The sequence below is a fragment of the Oryzias latipes genome, chromosome 10, assembly GCF_002234675.1.
Source record: "Oryzias latipes chromosome 10, ASM223467v1".
In the NCBI taxonomy this organism is placed as follows: Eukaryota; Metazoa; Chordata; class Actinopteri; order Beloniformes; family Adrianichthyidae; genus Oryzias; species Oryzias latipes.
Genome location: NC_019868.2, coordinates 7,039,651 through 7,062,678, shown reverse-complemented (window position 1 = coordinate 7,062,678; position 23,028 = coordinate 7,039,651). Strand labels below are relative to the sequence as shown.

The 23,028-nt window shown below is 40.0% G+C and overlaps 1 protein-coding gene across 1 annotated transcript; it reads right to left on the bottom strand.

The window, feature by feature from the left end:
• Positions 1–310: 310 nt before the first annotated feature.
• Positions 311–2,435, bottom strand: hs3st1 (heparan sulfate-glucosamine 3-sulfotransferase 1). Its single transcript, XM_004073027.4, has 2 exons — positions 2,268–2,435; positions 311–1,868 (listed from the first exon to the last, which is right to left on the bottom strand). Exon 2 carries the CDS (start codon positions 1,733–1,735, stop codon positions 818–820), a length of 918 nt encoding a protein of 305 aa, XP_004073075.1. The 5' UTR covers positions 1,736–1,868; positions 2,268–2,435; the 3' UTR covers positions 311–817.
• Between the last annotated feature and the right edge of the window lie 20,593 nt (positions 2,436–23,028).

Sequence of the window (23,028 nt, the reverse complement as noted above, 5' to 3'; positions counted from 1 at the left end):
GACCTAATCCCACTTGAATTATGATAATAGAATGTCATCCTAACGTGTGAAGAGTGCTGCTCTGAGCTGAAGCACAGCAGACGTCAGCTCCACAGACAGCAGTTGTAGTCAAAGTCGGCTGCGGGTGGCTAAACGGGAAACCCAACTTTGTAAAGATCTGAAATGATAAACTAGCAACGGTGGAAGTGACACTGCACATCAGATATTCTGCATAACCTGTTCTGGACACTGTAGCAGTCTGTTCATGGGAAAATCCTCAGACTGAGGATGAATAAAAGATGACGTCAACGGAAAAGGGGGGAAAAAGACATGCTAAAAAATAAAATACATCTTTATTAAGATATTAATTATTCGCTTAAAAATATTTACAGGACACGCCCATTGTATAACTGATTTTTACACTTTCACATTCATAGAGAAGTCATGAGAAAACAAAAAAAAAACTAACAAAACTGCGTTTATCTTGGCCTTTTCCCAACGGGGAAACACCCTAAATGATTACGGCAGGTAAATGTCTCCAAATTCAGTTTTTATGTTAAAAAGAGCATTGATAACAGAAATCTGCTCAGTGCTTGTTTTAGCTCAGCTTTGTTTTTAGGTGACAGGCGAGGGGGTGTTTTTAACAATGTTTGCAAAAAATCTTAAGTGTGATGTGATGTTTGGCTCGATCACGCTTCTAAAACTAACCAACAAATACAAAAATATATTATGAATAAATGTGACAAGAGCTTTGTGTCCTTTTCTTCATCTTCAATGAGGAAACCGGACCGTCTGTGGCGACTTTTCCCCGATTGAGTCAACACGGAAGGCTGGAAGTTCACTTCCAGTTGAACGTTCTTCCCACCAGCTCAAAGAATTTCTTGTTGGGTTCATGGAAAAACAGGTGGAGTTTGTGCAGCACCGCAGGAGCCACATGCGGGTGAGCTCTCCCCTTCGAGTCATGTAAACACCTTTCCCGTCCGTGGTCTCTCAAACAGTAGAATCCCTTTGTTTTGTTGAAGTAGAAATTGGACGTGTTTATCTGAGGCTCCAGCTTTAAGAAGCGCTCCACCTTTTTCATCTCCGGTAATGGGTCTCTGATCAGCTCGTCCCCATCAACCACGTGAATGCTCTCCAGGGGGAAGAACTGCAGCCAGTTCTGCATGTGACGGTAGTACAAGCTGCGGTTCAGAGCTTTGTATCCCAGGTTGATCTCGCCATCCTTTACCAGCAACGACTCGATGGGCTGATAATGCTTGTGCTTTTGGAGGCGGTTGTAGAAAACCTGTGTGTAGTCGGAGAGCACCCGTTCGGTGGGGTCTCTCAGGATGAGCAGCAGTTTGATGTCACGGTTCATTCTGTGGATCCGTTTCGGGACTTTGCTGGACGTGAAGTACGCTGGCGTCTTCTCTACTGTCAGCTGCTCGGGGAAGGAGTAAGGCATCTGGCTGAGATACCACGGCAGGCCCCTCTGAAAGTGGCTCTCCCAGTCAAAAAAGTGCACCTCGTTCTGAGCCGCTGCCACCCCGCTGTGCAGGCTGAGCATCTCGATAAGCGCCCGAGTTCCCCCCTTCCTCACGCCAATGATTATAATCTGAGGGAGCTGCTGAAGGGTCCCGTTGGGGTGACTGGTGGTGCCATTGTCAGCTGGCAAGAATGTGGGAGGCGGAGACGTCCCCACAACAGCCAGCGGCCTGGAGGGCACGGGAGGGGACTGCAACGCAAAAAGCAGCAGCCCGAGGAGCACGGCTGCCATGAGGGAGGTCCTGACCCTGGATGATTTCAGCCTGACGGGAGCAGCAAAACTGTATCCAACATTGAAAAAGCAGCTGCCGGAGGAGATGGGCGAAATGCACAGAGAGCTGGCTCTTCTCTGCCAGCAGCAGCAGCTGCAAGAGATGAGAGGACATGTAGTAGGTAGTAAGAGAACAGGAAGAAAGTCATTTGATGTTTAATGATGCAAACCAACCATCCATTTAGAGTTGCCATAACAACCGAATATTGCTTCAAATTTGCCATAAATTAGGAATTAGTCCCAATTTTTGTTTCTACAAATGGGACCATATTTCAAATAAAAATAATCAATTACAAAGGCTAGATCATGGATAAAGAAAACAATAAAATGTATATTTTGAAAAAAACAACAACACATTTTTAGATGATAAAGCCTAAAAATCTTAGAGGACGCAGAAAAGAAAAGCGCGTTTGCGATGCTCCTGCTCTTCTGCCGTAGTTAACTGCGTCTTCCGTCTCCTCTGATCCATCATTCCACGCGCCATCATTCTCACCTCCTTCAGCTCCAACCCTCTGGAGCCCGCGTGGATCTCCTAGCGCTCTCCTCTCCGTCAGCGATCCGGCTGCGCAGCGCGTCCTTTCGAGTGCGCAGCCTGCAAAACTTGCCACCGACCTGCACGCAACTTCCCCGGCGCGCCTCTACGGTGTGGCGCGCTCCGGACGCTCCTCCTGCTTTTTGAGTGTCAGCTGTTGTGGGAAGCGCCTGCGGGGCCCCTCCCCCCGCTGACTCACGTCGCTGGGCTTGTATTTATTAACGGATGCAGCGCTGCTTGCACGTGTGAGAGGCGTCAGGGGGAGCTGGAGGGGGTGATCTGGTCATGGAGAAGGAGAAATATTGCGCATCACGGATCCAGACACACATCCGCACTTTTTTTCTTTGCGCTCCCCCTATTTGCTTTGTTTGGATGATAGTTCTCACCAACATTTCTGATCCTCACACTGGATCACAGTTCCTCTGAGTCACCTTTGACACTTCCGTCAGTCATAAAAGTTTAGGAGTGAGTCAGAAACATGACAGCGTTGTGTTGTTAAACACTGTAAACAGGATGTAAAGAAAGTAGATCTGAGAATTTATTTCACTTTTAATTGGACGTCCCTCCATGCTGATGCTACACGGAGCTTTGCAGCTGAATATGGATGTTTCTGATTTTATCCTTGTCTGCAAAAATTTCTGCTGCATGGCTCATTTTAGGTGAAGGCTATTGCTCTCATTAAAGTAACTCATGGTGAACTTTATACTCCAGGGCTACAAGCAGAGGATGCGAAAGGCCAGACCCACTTCATAAACCATCCTTCCTTTGTAAAGAGTGCAAACTCCTGTGATTTGCTGTTTCAGAGCTTAAGTGCTGAAGTAACACTGTCTTCCACCCCCACCTCTCCACATGCACATGCATTGATTTCTTTTTTTGATGTATTTTAGTAATCCTCATATTCTTGCCTCTCTCACAGAAGTGTAAATTCAGCAGAGCGGTACAAAATAATCCTGCTTTGAAGATCTCCAGCGTCCGATCACATTAACATGACAATGCTACATGAAAGAGCATAAGCACCCTGAGCCAGACCTCAGTGAGTTTCCTTACGCTCAGCATGCAGCAGTCAGGCAGGATCGAATATCAGCTGTACTGGAAAAGTACTGAGATGTTCCTTTGTGCCGCCAAACAGTAGAACTTCTGTTGTGAGATCACTATTTTGGAGTTGGGAAGCTTTAAAAAGCCTGGAAAAAATACACATCAGCACCATACTTAAAATATACTCAAATGGACAAAGTAAAATAAAGACAGAAAATCCACATCCAAGGACAAAAAAAGATCATTTTATTACAAACATACATTTTTGGCTTCATCCATCCCTTTTCTATACCCGTTTTATCCCTTACGGGGTCGCTGGGCTGCCAGTGCCTAACTTTTGTTGGAAAAAGGCAGTGACCACCTTGGACAGGCTGCCAGTCCGTCACAGGGCCACAATCACACACGCATGCACACTCACATTCACACCTAGGGACCATTTAGAGTAATCAATTCACCTATGCAGTATTTTTTGGAGATACTGTTTTGGAGAAAGCCAGAGTGCCCGGAGAAAACCCCTGCCTGCACGAAGAGAACATGCAAACTCCACAAAGAAAGATCCCAGCTGGGACTTGAAGGGCTTCTTACTGCCAGGCAAAAGTGCTAACCACTGCACCACAGTGCAGCAGTTTTTGGTACTAATAAGAACAATGAAAGTTTTATCCACAAGATTCGTTGAATTGTTTTTTTGGGGTAAAATCCCTGTATGAGCTGTTAAAACAGCATCCCAAATTTCAGGCGTTTCAGTTTATTTATTTTGCTTTTTTTGTGGAAAATTTGGAGGCCTGCACTAGACAGGTTCAAAAGCCGGCAGACCCTTGACACGTTTGGACTTTTTGCTTCAAAAATGGCTGTTTGGAATCTGCAGTTTATATTGTGAAGGGTTGTGATTGGGAATATTGTTAGACCTAAAAAGGTCAAATAAAGCAGATTGTTCTAAACCTTCTTAGACCTGGCGTCCTCATGTCTCATGAACATCACATTTTAGAGTATATTACCACAAAAGTTAATTCCGTTTAACAGGGGACCTGTGACTACGTGTGTCGAGGGTTAGATAAATATTAGCTGGAGTCTTAAGAAACTGCGATGATTAAAAGGTTGTCAAATGTCAAAACCCATCATTTCTTAATTTAAAGGTGTGGAGGAAATGAAAAACAGCGCATTTGATTGATTGTTTTTGTGACTTACAATATAAAGTTCATTATAGTGTAAACATAAACAGGAGCTGGTTTAGCTCGTGCTGGTTTGCGGCGCCTTCCGTCCGTGAAACCAGGGTTCCCTTCTCTACTTCTGTGCTGGTCCCAAGCCCGGTTGCTTTGAAAGGGTTGCATCAGGAAGGGCATCCGGTGTAAAACATTGCCAAGTTTACCATGCGACTCGTTCACTGTAGCGACCCCTGATGGGAAAAGCTGAAAGAGAAACAACAACAATAGTGTAAACATAAACAATAAAAAAACAATTAGTATTATGTCCTTCACTTTGTCTGACACAGAAACTTTGATAATAATAAATGAAACAAGTCAGAATCAGTAACATTAGAACAGAGCAGCCTGAATAGGACACTAATGCAAAATTTGTGTGTGAATTTGTGCAGCAGGGTTTTGAATTCCCACTTCCTTCATTTTTTGATTTATGTTCCCAGTGGTCTTCTGATTATATTTATGCTGTTTTTAGATAAAAACCAAAAAGTTTTGTTGTTTTCTCGCACATTGTTTTAGCAGAGTGGCAGTAGTTCATTAAAAATTCACCTCTGAGTTGTGGGCGGGACTGTTGGTGCGGAGCAACCCCACCCCACATCCCATCATCCATCTGTTTACACGCTCTCATGTTTACTTACAGCTTCTCACACCCCCAACCTAACACTAGCAGTGCAACAAAAATAGTGAGCAATATTGGAGCTATCCAGTCGTACAGTTTTGATCCAGATTCCAGCTCAATTGAGGAAAACTAAGACGTACATGGATCTATTGGTCTGCAAGTGGATGCATCAGAATGGAGCCCATCCATCATAGTTTAAGCATCACAACTAGTTTTTTCAAATTATCTTTTTTTGTCTTCTCCCGATTTACAATATTTGAATAAAGAAATACTCAGATATTTGAAGGGGTGCACGGTGCAACAGTGGTTAGCGCTCTCACCTCACAGTGAGAAGGCTCAAGTTCAAATCCTTGCAGGGACCTTTCTCAATTGAATTTGTTTGCATGTTCTATTTGTACATGTGTGGGTTTTCTCTGGGCACTCCAGCTTCCTCACACAGTCCAAAAACATGCTTCAAAGTGAATTGATTACTTAGTGTCCTAGGTGTGAGTGGGATTCATAGGGTGCCCTATAAACACACATTTGCAACCTATAGGGTGCACCCCACCCTCACCCAACAGTAGCTATGACAGCCCCCAGGCACACCATGTCCCCGAGAGGGATAAAGTCAATTAAGAAAATGGGTGGATGCAATTTGGAGATGAATTTTCTTTATATGTGTCCTCCAGCATCAGAAAAATTTATCAAAAACATGTTAAAAACACCAAAAACACAAAAAAAAGTGCCATTACAGTTACATATTGAGATATGGCATTTTAATTGGTACAGAGTAGTACATTAAATATTTACTTTTTGGGAGGATTCTTGCATGGTGTTGTAGTTGGTGTTTGTTTTCCTACCAGCTTCGCCCCTAAGGGAATTCCATGGCGAATCGCGCTGCCTTTGGAAGGTGTGATTGGCTATAGTTTCACAGCGGACGCCCTTTTTCCCAACCCTCTGCAGTAATCTGGGCTTGGGACAGGAAAGTGACCGCAGGGACTTGGAGCACCTGGTGGTCACACCTGACTTTGGCAGTTTCCAACCCAAAGACTGACTGGGCCGGACTACCTTATCAGTTGTGTCCATAGGCTGTAAATATCTTACAGACAGAAAGGCACATTCCTTTGAAAATGATTAGCCTTTGTTGTACAGAGAACGCATTAGCACTGCTGCAGGCTCTGTAAGAGTAACATTTTGCATGTCAGATTTTTTAAAAACCTGTTCCTGCCTCTCACTTTCCAGTACAGCTTGCATGGTTGCACCCTGAGGCCTCCCATCCTAATGTTGTTTGGTTTGGATTCTGGAAAAGAATATTCCCATTGTGAAGGACGGAATTAATCATTTCCTTTGTTCATGAAAGAAAAAAGAATGATAACAAAAGCAATCCCCACTAATTGGCTGTTGCTTTCAAATGTGCATTTTCATACTTTTATCAGACAAGTTGTGAATCATAGGCCAACCCACACAGATGTGTGTCACAATGGGGGTCACCTGTTTATGTTACACCTAGGTTCCTGACAGAGGACTTGATAAAAGAAGCAAGTGGACCGAGCTCATGGATTATCTGGGGGCGACAACTGTCAGGAGCACAAACTAGGACCTCAGTTTTGGCTTCATTGAGTTGGAGAAAGTTGTTATTCATCCAGCTCTTAACTGAATCCAGACACCTTTGTAAAGTCTGTATTTTAAAAACATCCTGGGGTCTAAAAGATACATAAAGCTATAATTGAGAATTTACCATTTTAAGCTTTATTATATTAAAAGTGCCGAGATCATGATAAAAAATGCCATTTTCATCAGATGAGTCTCTAAACCTGAGGTGTTTGGACGCCAATACATTTGTTTCAATAATTGACGAGGTGATCATACAAACTGAACGTCTGCAGGCACTAGAGATGTGTGTATGTAGAAGTGAGGGAGTTGGGAGTAGGGGAGTAGAAGTGGGTTATCAAAGGAACAGCCTTAAATTTGCACAAATTTAAGTTTTGCTCAAAGAGAAAGAGCTGGTTTTCAATAAATTCCTCCACAATTTTCATTTGAAAAGGTCTTTGAAACCAGACTGCAGATCGATTTATTTTGGTGTAACCTTTTGACTTTTTTAAACATCAAAGACAATCATAATTTTCTTTTTTTTTAAACCACTCTGCAATTGTTATTATAAGAAGTGCAACATTTGGAGCATTCTGAGTTTGCATTTAACACTGCCACAAGTAAGACATGTGGTTCTGGCTTTTGCTCTTGAAGTTGTGCAAACAAAAACTCAAGGTACAGTGGACTGGCAGTCAGAGCCGCGTTAGACAGCTGGAAAAGATCTGCTTCACACCTCAAGCATGAGCGAAAAAGCCAGAGCTGTACCCCATCTGGACCAGTCAAATCGCATGATTTCAATCCCAGCATTCCGTCCTCTTAGACTGTTAACACTTGACCTGATGCGCTTCACTGCAGCTGCAGCACTACTTTGTAAAAAAAAAAAATTCTGGCATTCAAGAACAAACTACTCTCATTCTAAAAGTTGGATTTTCTGGACAAAACAACACCTTTAGGGCTTACTGAAGCTAAAAGAAATGATTTCAACAATTTCAGCTATAGTGGGACTGAATGGGTGAATTTGGGAGTGTCAATCTTCTCTGTCTTGAGTTACATCCAGACTGTCAGGTTTGCTGCTTCTATCCCAACTTAAAGCCCTATATGACAAAGAATGGATATATATATTCAAAGAAAAGGAACATCACAACAACGCAACAGTAGAAAGAAATCACCTTCATGGCAGAAACAGCAGTCATATATGTTAAAGTGTTCAACCCTTTAACCTATATGACTGTCCGTTGTGCTTGATGGAGGAACTGCATCCAGTACACTAGAGCAAGTTTACAGAAAAGTCTAATTTACTCAACAAAAAGACTTAGAAAACTTATTAAATGTTGGCAACAAAAAAAAAGAGGAACCTGCAAAGATCTGAAAATGAACCACAGTAAGCACCGAGGGGAACTAACAGAACAAAAACTGCTGTGTTGGTTGGATATGCAGAATCCAGACAGTAAGCTGATGCCTGCTTTAAAATCTGCAGGGTTATAACACTGCAAAGCTCTTCTGTTAACACGCCTCAAATAAGTTATCACCTAATGTTAATGCAGAGCCCTGCAACAATCCATAAAACGCATTACCACGAGTTGCACCAGCCTGCGTGTCTGGAATATCAGCGCATGACCAAGGACAGTCTCTCATATAGGAATCTTTTAGCGGTAGAATGCAGGAGAAAAAAAGACATTTTTCAAAAAGGAAACTAACTTTTATGCTCTGAGCTGTTTAAAGAGCTGACAATTGAAGGCATTCCTTCATCTAAATACAACACATGTGATTCATCTTTTAGTATTCATAGTCACATTGGCCTGTTCCTTAAAGTACATTTTAACGTCCACTACAGTGAAAGCTCACAACAAATGGATCTGATACAAAGTTTGCATCTATTTTTGTTGTTAGTTTTTGTGTTGTTATTGTTTGAGCCACTTTTTAATCTGCTAGGATGCTTTCTCCTCATGAAAATTAAAGATGACGCTATGACTCTAATGGGATTTCTTCAAAAACTGAAGGAAAGAAAACAAATCCAATCATTTTCAATTAAACGTCATAAAAGAAAACTTTTTCTCTTTGCTTTTCTGTCTTTATCTGCTTTTCCTTGGAACTTGGGGTGAAAACCTGCTTGGCTGCAGGCATTCTGCTCTGATCACCTGTGCTTACCTACAGCATTCATGGGTAATGGAGATGTCCGATCCTGTAAATAATCCCGTATAGTAATTCCTCTTTTGGATTCTGGAATAGGAAGGATGGAGGAAGGATCCTTGTATGTGCAGAACATCAGCATTATCTGCTCAATCTACACAATCACTGCAAGACGAATTGATAAAACTGCATAAGGTTGAGTAAGTTATAGATTTTTACATTTTTGTGGTCAATTAACAAAGATGTGCATTTCTGTTATAGCTCACATTTAAGTAAAAAAAATAAACTCTTGTCAGCAACCCATGAACTGCTAAAGGTTTCTGCTTTATGTTCTTAAAAAAAGTTTTTTTTTAATTTTTTTTATTTAAATATGCGCCAAAATAATAAATGAATAAAAACCAAAACAAACAAAACTAAACCTCACCTGTCATGCTGACTTTTGTAAATTCTATGTTTTTAAGCCATCTTATTCTTCCTCATCGTGGGTTATATTTTTTATTTTTTCAGGAAATGTAACTTCTGGAATAATGCTCAGTTCCTTTTAATAATACCACATTGTGTGATTCTGCCAGACAGACAGACAGAAGCTTAGTGTCTTTTTTCCCCTAATCCCTGCAGTCAGACTAAAAGAAATGCTTGCATTGGTTGCACCCCTATGTATGCTTCACTACTGTTCGTTTTTTTACCTATGGACATGTAGCTGAACAGATCTCCTCCGATGTCATCTATTGAATTGTGCACACTAAAACAGAAGCTTGACATGAGGCTAGTATGTTGACTACTATGTTGACTACAGTTTAGCAACAATATTCTGAAAAAAAAGATAATTATGGGATGTGAAAAATTAAAGGCCCTTTTAGATCCAAGACCACTGCCAATTAAAATAAAAACCACCCCTAAATATGCACAAGTTTGAACTCTGATGAAATCTGATTAAAAGAAAAGAAAATATCTATATATATCCTCCAGTGTTGTCACAAACAGAAGTTGAAAATTCACTTCAAGCCTGACAGTCCATTTGCTAATCTTTGGTGCAAACAATGACTTTTTGATGTGGGGGTCAGTTGACACCTGCCTCCGGTGGTCATTTGAAGAAATGCAGCAGGTTGTACAAACTAGTTTGTGTCAAAACTGGGAATTTAGCGTGGTGGTTTACATCTAACTGATTATGGTTGGGTTTCCGCACAGCTACCAGTCATGTGAGGTTTACAAACATTCATCTTTGACATCCGTTTTGTGGGTGGAATCAAAGTACGAGAGATGTCACAACCGTTTGTGGTACGTAGTGATTAAAACTTAGTTTGGCAACCTTTTGCATTAAACACACATTCGTAGTGTACTCTTTGAACGCAGTCTTCTGGAAACTTGTCCCGGGACAACCTAATGATTCATGTGCTCACAGGGTGGCTGCATGGGAAGTGTCTGCAGGGAGCTCCATTACTGAGTGAAAACAGCCCCGCTTGGGTGGAGAAGAGCAGGAAGACAGATTTCAGAGGACTCTGTGGTTAAGAAATGTGCATAATTGCATCATTTTTCTGAAAAGCATCCAAATGTGATCTGGTCTTAGCTTGAAAAGTGTCAAAGAATGAGGAAGGAATTCAAATGAGTGACGTCAGGGATTTAGATTTAATGTTGTCATTGTGCATCACAGTAAGTCCACAGCTTTTGGAAGATGAAGCAAGAAGAGGACACATGGGAATGGGACGCCATCACAAGCTTGGGCTTGTTGGTTGGTATTCAGTTGTGGGATATCAGCAAAGGTACATGGGAAACAGGAGAGTTTCGTAATGGTGCGTTTGGGCCTGTGTGAGAACACATGCAGGCGGCTGCAGGGCACACCGCCTTTTATGTGCACTGTTCAGCGCACTGTCGGCGAAGAGACTTTTTTGGGTCAGTCGGCTTAAATAATTTATTTTAAATAGAGGTTTGTTTCATGTTTGACAAGTATTAAAAAAGATTACGGGAGCTTTTCTCTGTCCCTCCACCTGTCAGCATCTTTAAACTTAACGTGAAGGACAGCTTTGAAGCATTTGGGAGAGAACAGAGGAGGCAGAAAAGAGCCTGTTTGCCAAAGTGTCGCCGCAGATGTTTGCTTTATTTATCAGATAACACAATATCTCCATTAATGTTCAATCTCCTGGGGAAAATCATAATCAATTAGACAAACAGACTGTGAAACGAGCGTCCTTGCGTGCTCCTTTTCTTCGCAGAGTAGAGCTGCTCTGACTGTAAACATTGTTTTGAGTTATAGATGATGCATTTTCTGCAGGTTGCAGATATGCAGGGCGACACAGAACTGCTTTCTACAACCTTCCAGCTAACACTAAGTGTCCAAGGAGGCTCTGCATCTGTAATCATTGCAGAAAAGGCGCCTCGGCCAGGTGTAAATCCGTGGAAATGGCATTCATTACCAGCATGCTGCCGGACTGTGTCTAAGAAGTGAAGATAATGACAGTGTGGGATTAGCCCAGCTTCCAACTTTCTTCCCTCCTCTTCCGGCTTGTGTCCTCTTTGCACCGCCACCATCAGCTGTAGCCCTCCCTTCTCCACCCAAAGGAGGCTCTTGTCTCTGACAATGAAAAAGCTGGTCGGAGGGGGATTTGATCACGCTGGGATGCAGCACTGTGTGATCAGGCTCAGACAACGATATTTATTTTCCCCTCATGAAAAGACTGTGACTCAGGGGATTAGTGGAAAAAACTTCATATGCACTGAACAAAACCTCCACTTCTTCCTCTCCTCACAGCCAGTTTACCACAAATCAGACCAACCCGTTTTTTCATAAATTAGAGTTTTAAATAGAATGGTTAAAAAAGCTATTTGGTTTGTGAAAATGTTTTAGATAACCTACAAATGTGCATTTTACATTTTTACCGTGGAAATTCATTTTGGCTGCTTGTATCCGGGACCTCATTCTTTCGGACATGACCATAGGGGATTTTGGAACAAAGACCAACCGGTAAATTGAGAGCTTTGCTCTCTGGCTCAGCTCTCTCTTCACCACATTGAACCGGTACAGCGACTACATAACAGCGGACGCTGCACCAACCCGCCTGTCCATCTCACCACTCAGATCTTCGCTCACTCGTGAACAAGACCCTAAGATATTTATTTATTTAACCTTTATTTACCCAGGAATTGTCCCATTGAGATTAAGAATCTCTTTTTCAAGGGAGTTAGTGTTAAATCCTTCCACCTAGGGCAGGAGCACTCCACCCACCCAGAGAGGGCAAACTAACTTTCTCCAGTCAAGAACCATGGCCTCAGCTTTAACGATGCTGACCCTCATCCCAGCCGTTTCACACTCTGCTGCAGACCGCCATAATGCATGCTGGAGGTCCCGGCTTAAGGAAGACAACAGGACAACATCATCTGCAAAGAGCAAGGGAAAAATCCTATGGTTCCCAAACCAGACCCCCTCCGGCACCTGACTGCACCTAGAAACTCTGTCCATAAAGATTATTAACCTTATGTCTTTCCTTTCCAAATCCATTTAATTAAACCACTTGGGTTGGATCGGATCTGGATGTCGTGCAGCTGTGTAAGCATCACAGTCCCTACGGTATAACTTGAAACTCTTGACGCCGGAATTTCTTTCCAGCTATAAAAAAATGACTTATGTTCTCATAACTCCCAAATTCACAAAGAGACATGTTATGTTATACCACGTTATACTTTAACCACGTTGACAGTTGCTTAAAAATGAAAGTAAAACAGCAGAAAGCAAAGACAGTAGCATGGTCGACCCTGACATGGCATCTCAAATTCTTTAAAGGAAAACACAAACTGAAAGCTTCTTATGTTTTACATTACATCATGAGACATTGAACCAAAGCAAATTACTTTTGTCGTCTCACCTTAAAATATATTCCCTTTTTTACCAAGGTGAACTGAATGAATGAAGGAAAAGCAAGAACTTTTACACTCAACTCATGAAGATATCCAAGGATTAAAGCTTAGTCTAAAAAGAATAAAGGAATCATGCCCAGTTTGGTGGAAAAATGGGGCAGAAACAACATGGTTAGAAAACATGGATTTACTAAAAGTTGGGTTTTCATATTAAAATGCTTGCTGAGTAAAACAAAGGAAGATTAATATCATGTGGTCTTCTGTAAGTCATAGTTTCTGAGAACCAGAAAAAGAAGAATATAAAAAAAGAGACTGAGGAATAATTATATAAGACCAAGAGTGAAGAATGAATCAGCAGTTTTTTTGTTTTGTTATTTTCATGGATGAAATGTTAAACTGTCAATCCGAGAACAAAGATCACATTGGTAGGTAGCAGCTAGATCAAATTTCACATTTCATTTAAAATTTTATTCACTGACGTTCAGAGTGGTCAATAACCTAAAAAATCAGCTCCCGAGGGACTTAGGTTAGTTCTACGACACATGAACAACAGAGAGACATACAACCAAAATAGTCAATGAATACAATGACAATGAATGGTTTTAAACCTTTAAAAGAAATTGAATGACATTTTGTTGTTGCATATATCAACATCATCACCACCGTATTTGTCTTTGTTTGATGATGCTGGTGATTGGACAGTTCCTGCCGGGTTGGAAGACCTGTGGATTGTCACAACACAAACTGCTGACGTCCAGCTTTATTCCACAGAATTGCAAAACAAGAAGCTTCTGGAATTTTACAGATTCTCTGGGAAAAAAAACAGCAACTTTGAGTGTAATGAGATAAAGCAACACAACCTTACAAAAATTCTAGCCTATAAAAAGACAGCATATTTTTGGAAATAGAAATAATTATACCAGGGTGTGTTTTTAACATAAATATGGTAACTTTAAAAGAAAAATCAAACTTGCATTTTTCCCCCTAAAATTCAGTTTTGATTATAGTTTTCTTATTAAGATTGTTTTTTCTTTCTTTAAAAATTCTACCTTTTATCACTCAATGTTAAAACAAAAAGCAATGCCCCCCTATGATTTATCTCCGTTATAACCACTTTACTTAGCATAAATGAAATATAATTGCAAGAATTTTTGGCAAAAAAATTAACATCAGACAAAATCCAATTTTTAAATTGTGTTATACATGTGACAATGACAATTCAGTAACTGAACATTTTAAACTTAAAATGTCTTCCGGCTTTATATTGACACATAAAATATTTAAAAGGTGTTCTTGCATGTATTTTGCATTTTTACAGCAACTTTGAACACCTGAACTGAATAAGTCCAGTAAAAAAATATCTTTCAGGCAGAATTCCACGATGTTGATCTTTACAGTTTTTCTCAAAATCCCTTTAATCTTCCTCTTGATGGCACAGAATCACTCTAACCTGTCCAGCTACGGACACACCAGACATTTGACGTGTGTTCAAGAACGCATTCTTGCGTTTAGCCTATGGTGTTCACACTGGACAAGCAGGGAGGGGCTTCTTCTTCTTTTTCTACTGTTTATTAGCGCATGTCTGCCCACCTACAGTTGGACGAGGCTTGGAGCAAAATGTTGAAGCGCTGAAAATCTCAGAAATGCTTTTCCTTCCACAGCTTTATTCCGATACCAAAGAGGACGCCATCCATTACAAACAAATCAGAGTCCCTTATTGGTCAAAGTTGAACTTGCAATGCGTTTTATCCGCAGAGCCCAAAAACGCTACATGTGGATGCCAGAGAGAAGTCTACATAAACGTTTGTTTACGTAGACTTTTCATTGGAGGTGGCTGCTTGAACATGTGTTGTCAAGAGCGGTGTGAAGGTAACATGACACTATAAGATTACTTCTTAACATTAACACAAAAATTGTTTGTTCTTTTAAGTTTGTTTTCAGGAATTTCTTTTTTTTTCCAATTGAATTTCCACCACGGATCTCCATCGATTCATCAAAATGTGGTCAAAATCACAGCATTTCTTTTAAAAAGCTGTATGCATCAAATAATCTTCACATATGGCATAAATCAAACATTAGCACAAAGAAGATTGTGTCCTCAATTTTTCGTTTTATGGCAACTCTCACACCTCAGAAAAATGGGATCAAGCTGTTTCACACTGCTCTGCATAAATGGCTTGAGTTGCAGGCTGTTAATTGCTTGTTTTATTGTTGGTGCTTGGAGTTCAGAAGCTCATTTGGTGGTAGCTGCCAAGGTGGGAGGTTCAGCTGACAGCTGTGTAATTTGTACCAAAAATAAGAGTGAGTGTGTAAAGCTTCGTGGAAATGCTCAGGGTGCAACACAGAACAAGGTGGGAGGGGGGTGGGGGGTGTTAAAGGATTGTCCAGTTGCTTTCATGTATGAAACAGCTTTCAGCGAGCATCTTCTTACACCAACAACGTGCTTTCAAGTTAAGTTTTGACAGAAAGTTGATGCCCTGAAGGCTGCATTTTTACTTTAATTGAACTAAAAGCTGTTGTCATTACATTGAACAAAAACAAATTATTATTTCAGCTCTTAGCTTTCCTTTTAAAATTAAAATAAATATGAATTATTTTAGAACCGAAGGTAAAGTTCTCTCAACATTGCTTTTTATTGCAGGTAAACTTATCTGGCTTGAAAGAAATGGGTTTGCTTTTCTTAGAGTAGCTTTAAGTTGGGTCATCTTTGTTTCTCCTGTGTCTTTTTAATCGGTTTTGTATTTCAAACCCTTTGTCGTTTTTCACATTTTTTCAAATCAAATTTGAATTTCGTAGATAATTTCAGTTCCTGTCCACCACGTGTCCAGTTATATGAATGAGAGATGTCTAAACATTTTTTAATACCATGGGCCGTTTAAATACTCGGTTCTGATTGGCTGTTGGGTATGGATTCAAAAGTGTTAATCCACCGTGATAATGCACGGCTAAAAAAGAAGTTCCGGTCACATAGCGTAAATGTTCTATATCACTGCACTGGCTACTTTAAAAACAAACTTTAACTTCATCATCTGGACAAAAACAAGCGGTAAGGTGTGAACTTTCCCTCTGATGCTTTATTTAACCCATCATGGTGATCAGCATATATCTCCTTCCTTTGCCGCTGTAGTTGAGATCAGAGGTCAGAGCAGCGCGGCGACAACTCGCTCCGCTGTACCACGCAACAATTAGTCCGCCTTTGTGAAAAAAGGGATCCAAGCCGAAAAAATAACAAGACTGAAAGTACTAAAAGCTGGTTGAATATTCATTTCTTTTGTAAGTGACCATAGTATAAACGGGTTAATGACCTTTGTGCATTATCAGAAATTAACACACCTCGCGTTGGACGGTTCAGGCTTCCAGAGCGTTCCTTAATTCTGATAAAGCGCATTTCTAAGCCCATCATCCCTTCTGTGATTGACAGATCGGACCTTCAAGGACCTGGCAGTGGAATTCCTCTGCAGCGACAGATTTGACCATGTCTGTGCACCCGTCCCAATGAAGGACATCTACAACCAGGTTGCCCTGAAGCTCAAAACCTGCCTGTCAGTTTCACTGAGTGTGAAGCTCCTCTTGTCAGTCTGATCAGACGAGTCCCTCATCATATCTGGTCTGAGGAGGGTAGTCAGGAAAGCCTGTAGGACCCCCCCATGTTTGCCCCATTTTGAGGGGATCATCGAGATTCCTCTCTTCATCTCTATCTGCTCAGGGTCACCTTTTTGTCACTGTTCTTTTTAAAAAGTTTTACATATTTTCATTTGTCTTTTGTATAGTTTTGGTTTTCATTTAGGTTCTCTATTTTTTTTAAATTGAGTCATTTAAGTAAGAAACCTTTTGTCACCAGTGTTTGGGCCATCCAGACCTTTCAAAAAGATTAAAGTTCCATTATCTTTCGATCTATACAAGTGTTCCCAGTGGTCATTTAATTATGATTAAGCCATTTTTAGCCGTTGCTGTCCTGGGACATAGTTTCTGCAGAGTGCCAGAAGTTCATTAGAAAGTCATCTCTGATTTGTGGGAGAGACTGTTGGTGTGGAGCAACCCTCCAGACACACCCTTCCCCCCCCAGTTGCCGAGAGCTCTTTGTTTACACACTCTCCTGCTGGCCCACCCTGCGTATTTTCTATTTCGCAAATGGATTCTTCTTCAAACATCATTTTTTTCGTCTGCTCCTGATTTAGAACAATTTGAATAAAGAAATAATCAGAAAAGTAATTTTGAGCTTAATTTTCTGTCTCTCTCTATGTATATATAGATGTTTCCTCCATCATGAGAAAAATGAATATGTTAAAAACACTCAAAGCACCATTTTCATTGCAAGAAGTCTTTAAAGTAAAAACAAAATAAAAGCTTTTATTTCTTTATGGACAGCTAAAAACTGGCAATAGATGAGTTTCTGCAGAGTTAAACTGCCCAATATAAAGGCTTTAATAGTTCATCATTAAATGGATCAAATCAGTGAGTAAACTTTGTGGCTGGAGAGGGCAGAACTCTGGGGTCCACTGTGATGAGTCTTCATACAGAGGAGTGCAGAGAGATGACACTAAATCAAGGCCATAATTCCTCGCACCAGTCCTTCGATGGAAGACAAGAGTTACAGTATCCACACATATGCATTTGATAAGGTTATTAGTGTGTTTCCCAATATTTGTGACTCTGTATTTGAATCTCAGCTGCGTCTCCTCAATAGGGTTCCGTTTTCTAATTTGTCTGAAATGTCAGGTTTCCTGTGTGAAAACATTTCCTTGGTGTAATTATAGCCTGCTCATATCACCTCTGAGAGATCTCTAACTGTGTGTTCCAGCTAAAACTTAAATCAAGAAGAAAATCAGGTCTTTTAATGTCAAGTGAGATGTCATTAAAACCGCAAACACGCATGCTGAAATAACTGTTCCTAAGGTCAATTATATGTTATTTTTAACTGACTGATATTGGGAACAAATATGCAATGAATTAAACTTATCAGGCGTTTAGCAAATTACTGGAGTATTACCACAAACTAGTGATGTTTATGCTTTATTCATCTCAAGCAGATCAGGTGTTTGTTGTGCAAATGTTTAAATAGAACGGTCAATAAAAACAGTGGGATGGAGCCCAGAGGAGGTGGAACTTTAACTATTTCTTGGGGCATTTTTCTGTTGGAGGACATAAAACTAAGACTGCGAGGCATTCTGGAGTCATTTTTTATTCAAACAATTGTAAAGAAGAAGCAGATGACACAAATCTGTTTGAAAAAGCTAGTAGTTATTACGTACAAACTACAATCGGCAGGCCACTAGCTCCCTGCTCTGCTCTATTCTGATGCATTCACCTGTAGACAAATAGTTCAATAAACGTCTTTGTTTTCCTTGTCTGAGCTGGAATCTGGATCAAAACTTCACGGCTGAATTTGTCCAATATTGCTCACCATTTTTTGCTGCATTACTAATGGTAGGTTGAGAGTTTTAGGGGCTGTGAGCTAGTGGGAGATTGTAAACAAAGGGATGATGGGAAGTGTTGGGAATGCTTACACAAACAGAGTAACACACGCTTTTTAAACTACTTTTCACTCTTCAACCATTTACGAAAGTAACATAATTCCAATGGATGCTGAAGCCATTATGCAACACTTTACATCAGTAACAATTGAATCGGTTAGTTCAAAAGAGGCTCAAGTCCAAGAGGTTTGTTTTTCCAGGAAATTATTTTAATTGCATTGCTTAAAAGGAGGCTACACCAAATGATAAATACTTTACCCAGATTTAGTACCAGTTCATAGCTATAACGACTATAAATTGTTGCATATCAGTATAAAGCTGCTTTTCTCAGCTTCAGAATCTGCAGGAATCACGCTGATTGCGTAAATTGTTGAAGAGTTATGACAGTCGAAAGAATGTAAACACAGGAGCTAAAGATCCAATGTTAAAAGGTTAAGGCTAATTTCCCCTTAAAGGGATTACCAACATAGTATACCTGCTTTTTTGTTTAACTAATAGTCTAATGGTCTATTAAATAATATTTTTGCCTAGTTATTGACCTTCACTTACCTTTGACATCTGCACACTTAGTCTGTTTAAGTGTGTATTACCTCAGCTTAAGCTTTGTGTCTGAAAAGTGTTAGAGCCACAACAGGAAACAGCAGACAGGAACAAACTAGTTTACCGTCTGTTTAAAACGCTCTTCATCAGGAATTTTATTCCTGCCCTGTGTTGCAATAACCTGAGCAAAGAAATGAATTATTCTCAGCAAATATTTGAAACTACAGGATGAACAGCTTGAAGGTGTTTGAAAAATCAAACCAAAAACAAGGCAACGGCCTCACATCAGAGTGTCTGTCCCAAGACAGTGAGAGCATTGGTTCAAATCCTCAGTTGAGACTTTCCAAAACCTTGAGAAAATTTAACTCATTAACACCCTGATTGTCAAGCAGAGAGATAATGGACCGGGGGGGTTGATAAGTGCAGCTGGTTCAAGTGCAGGATGTAGAAAGCAGATCGTTTTTCTGTGTTTGCATAGGAAAATAAGCTGCTGTCAAAGTGAAACCACCTTCCATCTTTGCTCTTTTACATGTCTTTTGTCTGTCAAACGAAGCAGCTCACCTCAGCGACCACATTGGGGGTTTTTGCTGTTGCAGCTGCTCTTGGCTGCATGTCAAATGTGCTGCTTACAGCATTGACGCCATCGCAACAGAGTAAGGGAAAGTAGAGAAAGCATATTTACATGATAACTGAAGATCATCCCGGAAGAAATGTGCAAAACTAAAACGAGGTCAAACAAAAGGGTGTAAAGAAAGAAACAGCTTCATAGTCATGCTAAGCCATGCTGTGAGTGAGTTTCCTGACATCAAAAAATGGTCAGGATCCAATTTTAACTATATAAAAAAAAGGCTTTAAAATACAAAGAAATGTCCAAATCTCCTTTAGGATCTGAGATTCAGTACTTAAACTCAAAGGCCTTAAACTCAGGGCCGACGAAAATTTTTGGTTTGCGGATAAACAAACATCTATAACTACCATCATATCAGCTTCTGCAATGGGCGTTCAAACGAGTAAACAGTCTATATAAATGCACATTTTGGTCTTGCGTCGATATGCAAGTTTTGATGACTGTTTTCGGGCTCAATGTACAAAACCCGCGGACAATGAATGTGTGTTAAAAGTTAAACCAGGTTAAACTTTTACCATTCACGGACTCGGATTTGGTACTCACGAATGGATGGCGTTCCCTTTTATTTACGTTTGAAAAACTGATCATGGAGGCGAAATTAACAATTGCAGTTTGTGCTCAGCCGGAATCATAGGACACCAAGTCTTTCATGTATTGGAATAGAGCTGTGAAAGAAAAAGCCTGGAGCGGGATCTGTGAGATCTGCACCATTTCGAAATTTAACACCATGTGCTGACATGCGCTAGTAAACAGTAGAAAAAGAAAAAGAAGAATCCAGTCCCTACTCATTTGGTGTAAACCGTAGACTATAAGCACATTCAAGAAAGCGCTAAACATGCGTTCAAGAATGAGCTAAATGCGCGTTCAATACCGCATATCACAGGGAGGAACTTGATTGTAATTGTCTGTGGAGAAAGTGGGCACTTTCTATGTTAGCTCACAGTAAAGTGTTGCAGTAATCAGCAACCCTGTGTAATAAGGTAGGTCTTCCTTACTGAAATTGCACCAAAGCTTCACTTCCATGTTGACATAAACTCTTAGATTTTAAATAACAGCTTAAATATACAGTTTTAAATACAAAACTTTGACAAATGAATCCAAATATTTCATCTTTATTAGGCTTGTTTAATACACATGAGTATAAACTGTTAAAAAGTGGTGTAACAATGTTCTTTTTTGTCCTTGACAGTGTTATATGAGGGAAAGGGCCTTTAGAAAACTGTCCACTTTCTATAAATACTGACTAAACTTTGATCAGAAAAATTGATCACAGTTCGGCCTAAATGACTATGATCAGCAACAGCCATCAGGAACAGCATGTCTGCCACCAAGAAAAAAACATGTACTAATGGTTTTTTACGCATCTCACTGCAGGAATATCAGGTTTAGTTTGAGTGGTAATTTCACATGGTTGTTTGTCTTTGCACACCTTGCACCACTGATGACAGCCAGGATCGGCCTGGGCCTCCCACAACCCTGAGTTAGGTTAATTATGAATGGAAAGAGGATGATAACAGTTTTTTCTGGAATGAGGACATGCAGAAATGTGGAGGCGCAGATAACTATCATCTCAAAAATCTGCTACTTTGGGGATTCCTGGACCTTAAAATGTGTTCCACATTTCCTAAATAATTTTTCAGCCTTTCTGACTTTTTCTTGGATCTTATTCCTGGAGTTTGGGAATGGGGACTGGTTTCCTTTTGCTGTTCCTCAGTTTTTACCGTTAGACAAATTCTTACCAGCACTAACACATCATTTATATCTGAAATAACACTTTTCTTAAAAGACCCACTTCGTTAAAAATAGTGTTTTTAGTATTTTTAACATGTTCTTGTGGCTTTTTTTGTAATGATGGACAAATATAATGAAAATTTAGTTCAAAGTTGTATTTCTAAGTAAAAAATGAATGAATAATAAAAGGAATTATGAAACGGGAGCAAAGAAATCATGCAATTGCAAAAAGCTTGCAGCCGTGACATGGAAAAACAGTGGCAAGCAACAACTTTGCTCTGCTCCATTCTAATGCATCTACTTGAAGACAAATAGATCCAAGTTTTTCTTTGTTTTACTTGTCTGAATTGTTATCTGGCTCGATAGCTCCAATATTGCTCGGTATTTTTGTTGCACCGCTAAAGTTAGGTTTGGGGTGTGAGGGGCTGTAAGCTAGTGGGAGAGCATTTAAACAGATGGACACAGTCCTGCCCACAACTGAGGTAAATTTCTGATGAACTACTGCTGCTCTGCAGAAACATGTCTTTGAAAACAACAGTTTTTTTTTTAATTTTAGCTAAAACTGCATAATTATAATCAAAAGACCACTGGGAATGCTTTTACAACAGATCAAAAGATGATCAGAGTGAGACTTTATTCAAAAAGAACCACAAGGAACTGATTTATATTTTAATATCAAGTATTCTAGAATTGTTTCAGAAGTCGTTTTCCCCTTAACAGTCCAGAATACTGTCAAAAATAGAAAATAAATCTCTGTATACATTGGTTTTTGGTAGTTTTCTTTGTACTTTTGGCTCACACACTTTTGCTATTAAGGTAAGAAAAAAAATTATTCCCTAAACTGGTTCTGTTTGCGTAACAACAAAACTTTGTCCTCCATCTCTAAGGAACAAATGTTTATGGTTCTGTGTCAGACTTGTCTTTCCTGTTTCCTTTGAATGTAAACCAAACGTAATGAATGTGTTGCCCCCAGCTTTACATTTAAAGTTACCTCCACTTTGTTGGTATAGTTTCTGTTATTCTTTCACAGTTGTCTGAGGCACCAGTCTCCCTGATTTACACAGGAGCCATTAGAACTGGTATCCTAGCAACAGAAGCAGATATCCCTACTTTGTTTGGACTGTCACACAAAGTGAATGTACGTTTATGTATTCTTTGTGTGAGCCTGTTGGTGTGTATGCTTTTACCCAATGAGAGTGTGCATGAGTGTAAGAGAGCCTTTTTACATGTGAGTTTATGTTGAAAAAAGTCATTGTTAGAATGCAAACTGAGCTGCCACTCCTGCTTGAAATGGTTCTGGATTTATTGCATTTGGGAAAAAGCTGTTTACATTGTGCCCTCCACTGTTTGGAGCCGCCATGATAACGCTGTCAGACAAGGCTTAGTGAGGGCTGTCTTCTATTTTGTCTCACTTGATAATGTTAACACAATCTTTCAAATGTGCTCTGCTCTAATGCAGTCCAACGACGATTCACAGAAAGGTCAATATTAGATTCAAGCCAAATGACCCGCTCAAAAAAATGTGATTATCTCTTGTTGACAAATTCTATCAATGTGAGCAGGAATTTACAATGGAATTAACATAAAGTGGACTAAATGAATCACAGAAGTAGATCTGGAAAGCCTCCAGACGTCCTTTTGAGGGACATGGTGTGCTTTTCATGGAGTCCAACTGAGTTACTGCCCCATTTGTTTAACTCCTTCCAAATCCCAGAGCTTGCTCTTCAAACACACTTGGAGTATCCAACTTCAAAAGGTTTTTGTCACATTGATTAAGTTTCCTATTTTTTTAGATGACTACTATTTTAGATTTTGTAAAAATATATAAAAAATGATTCCTTTCACATAGGTCAATACTAGATCACATGTTCATAAGTTAGACTCAGTAAAAAATAATATAATTTGCATATGGTTTTGATGCAAACTTGCAGACTGAAGGTTGGATCAACTC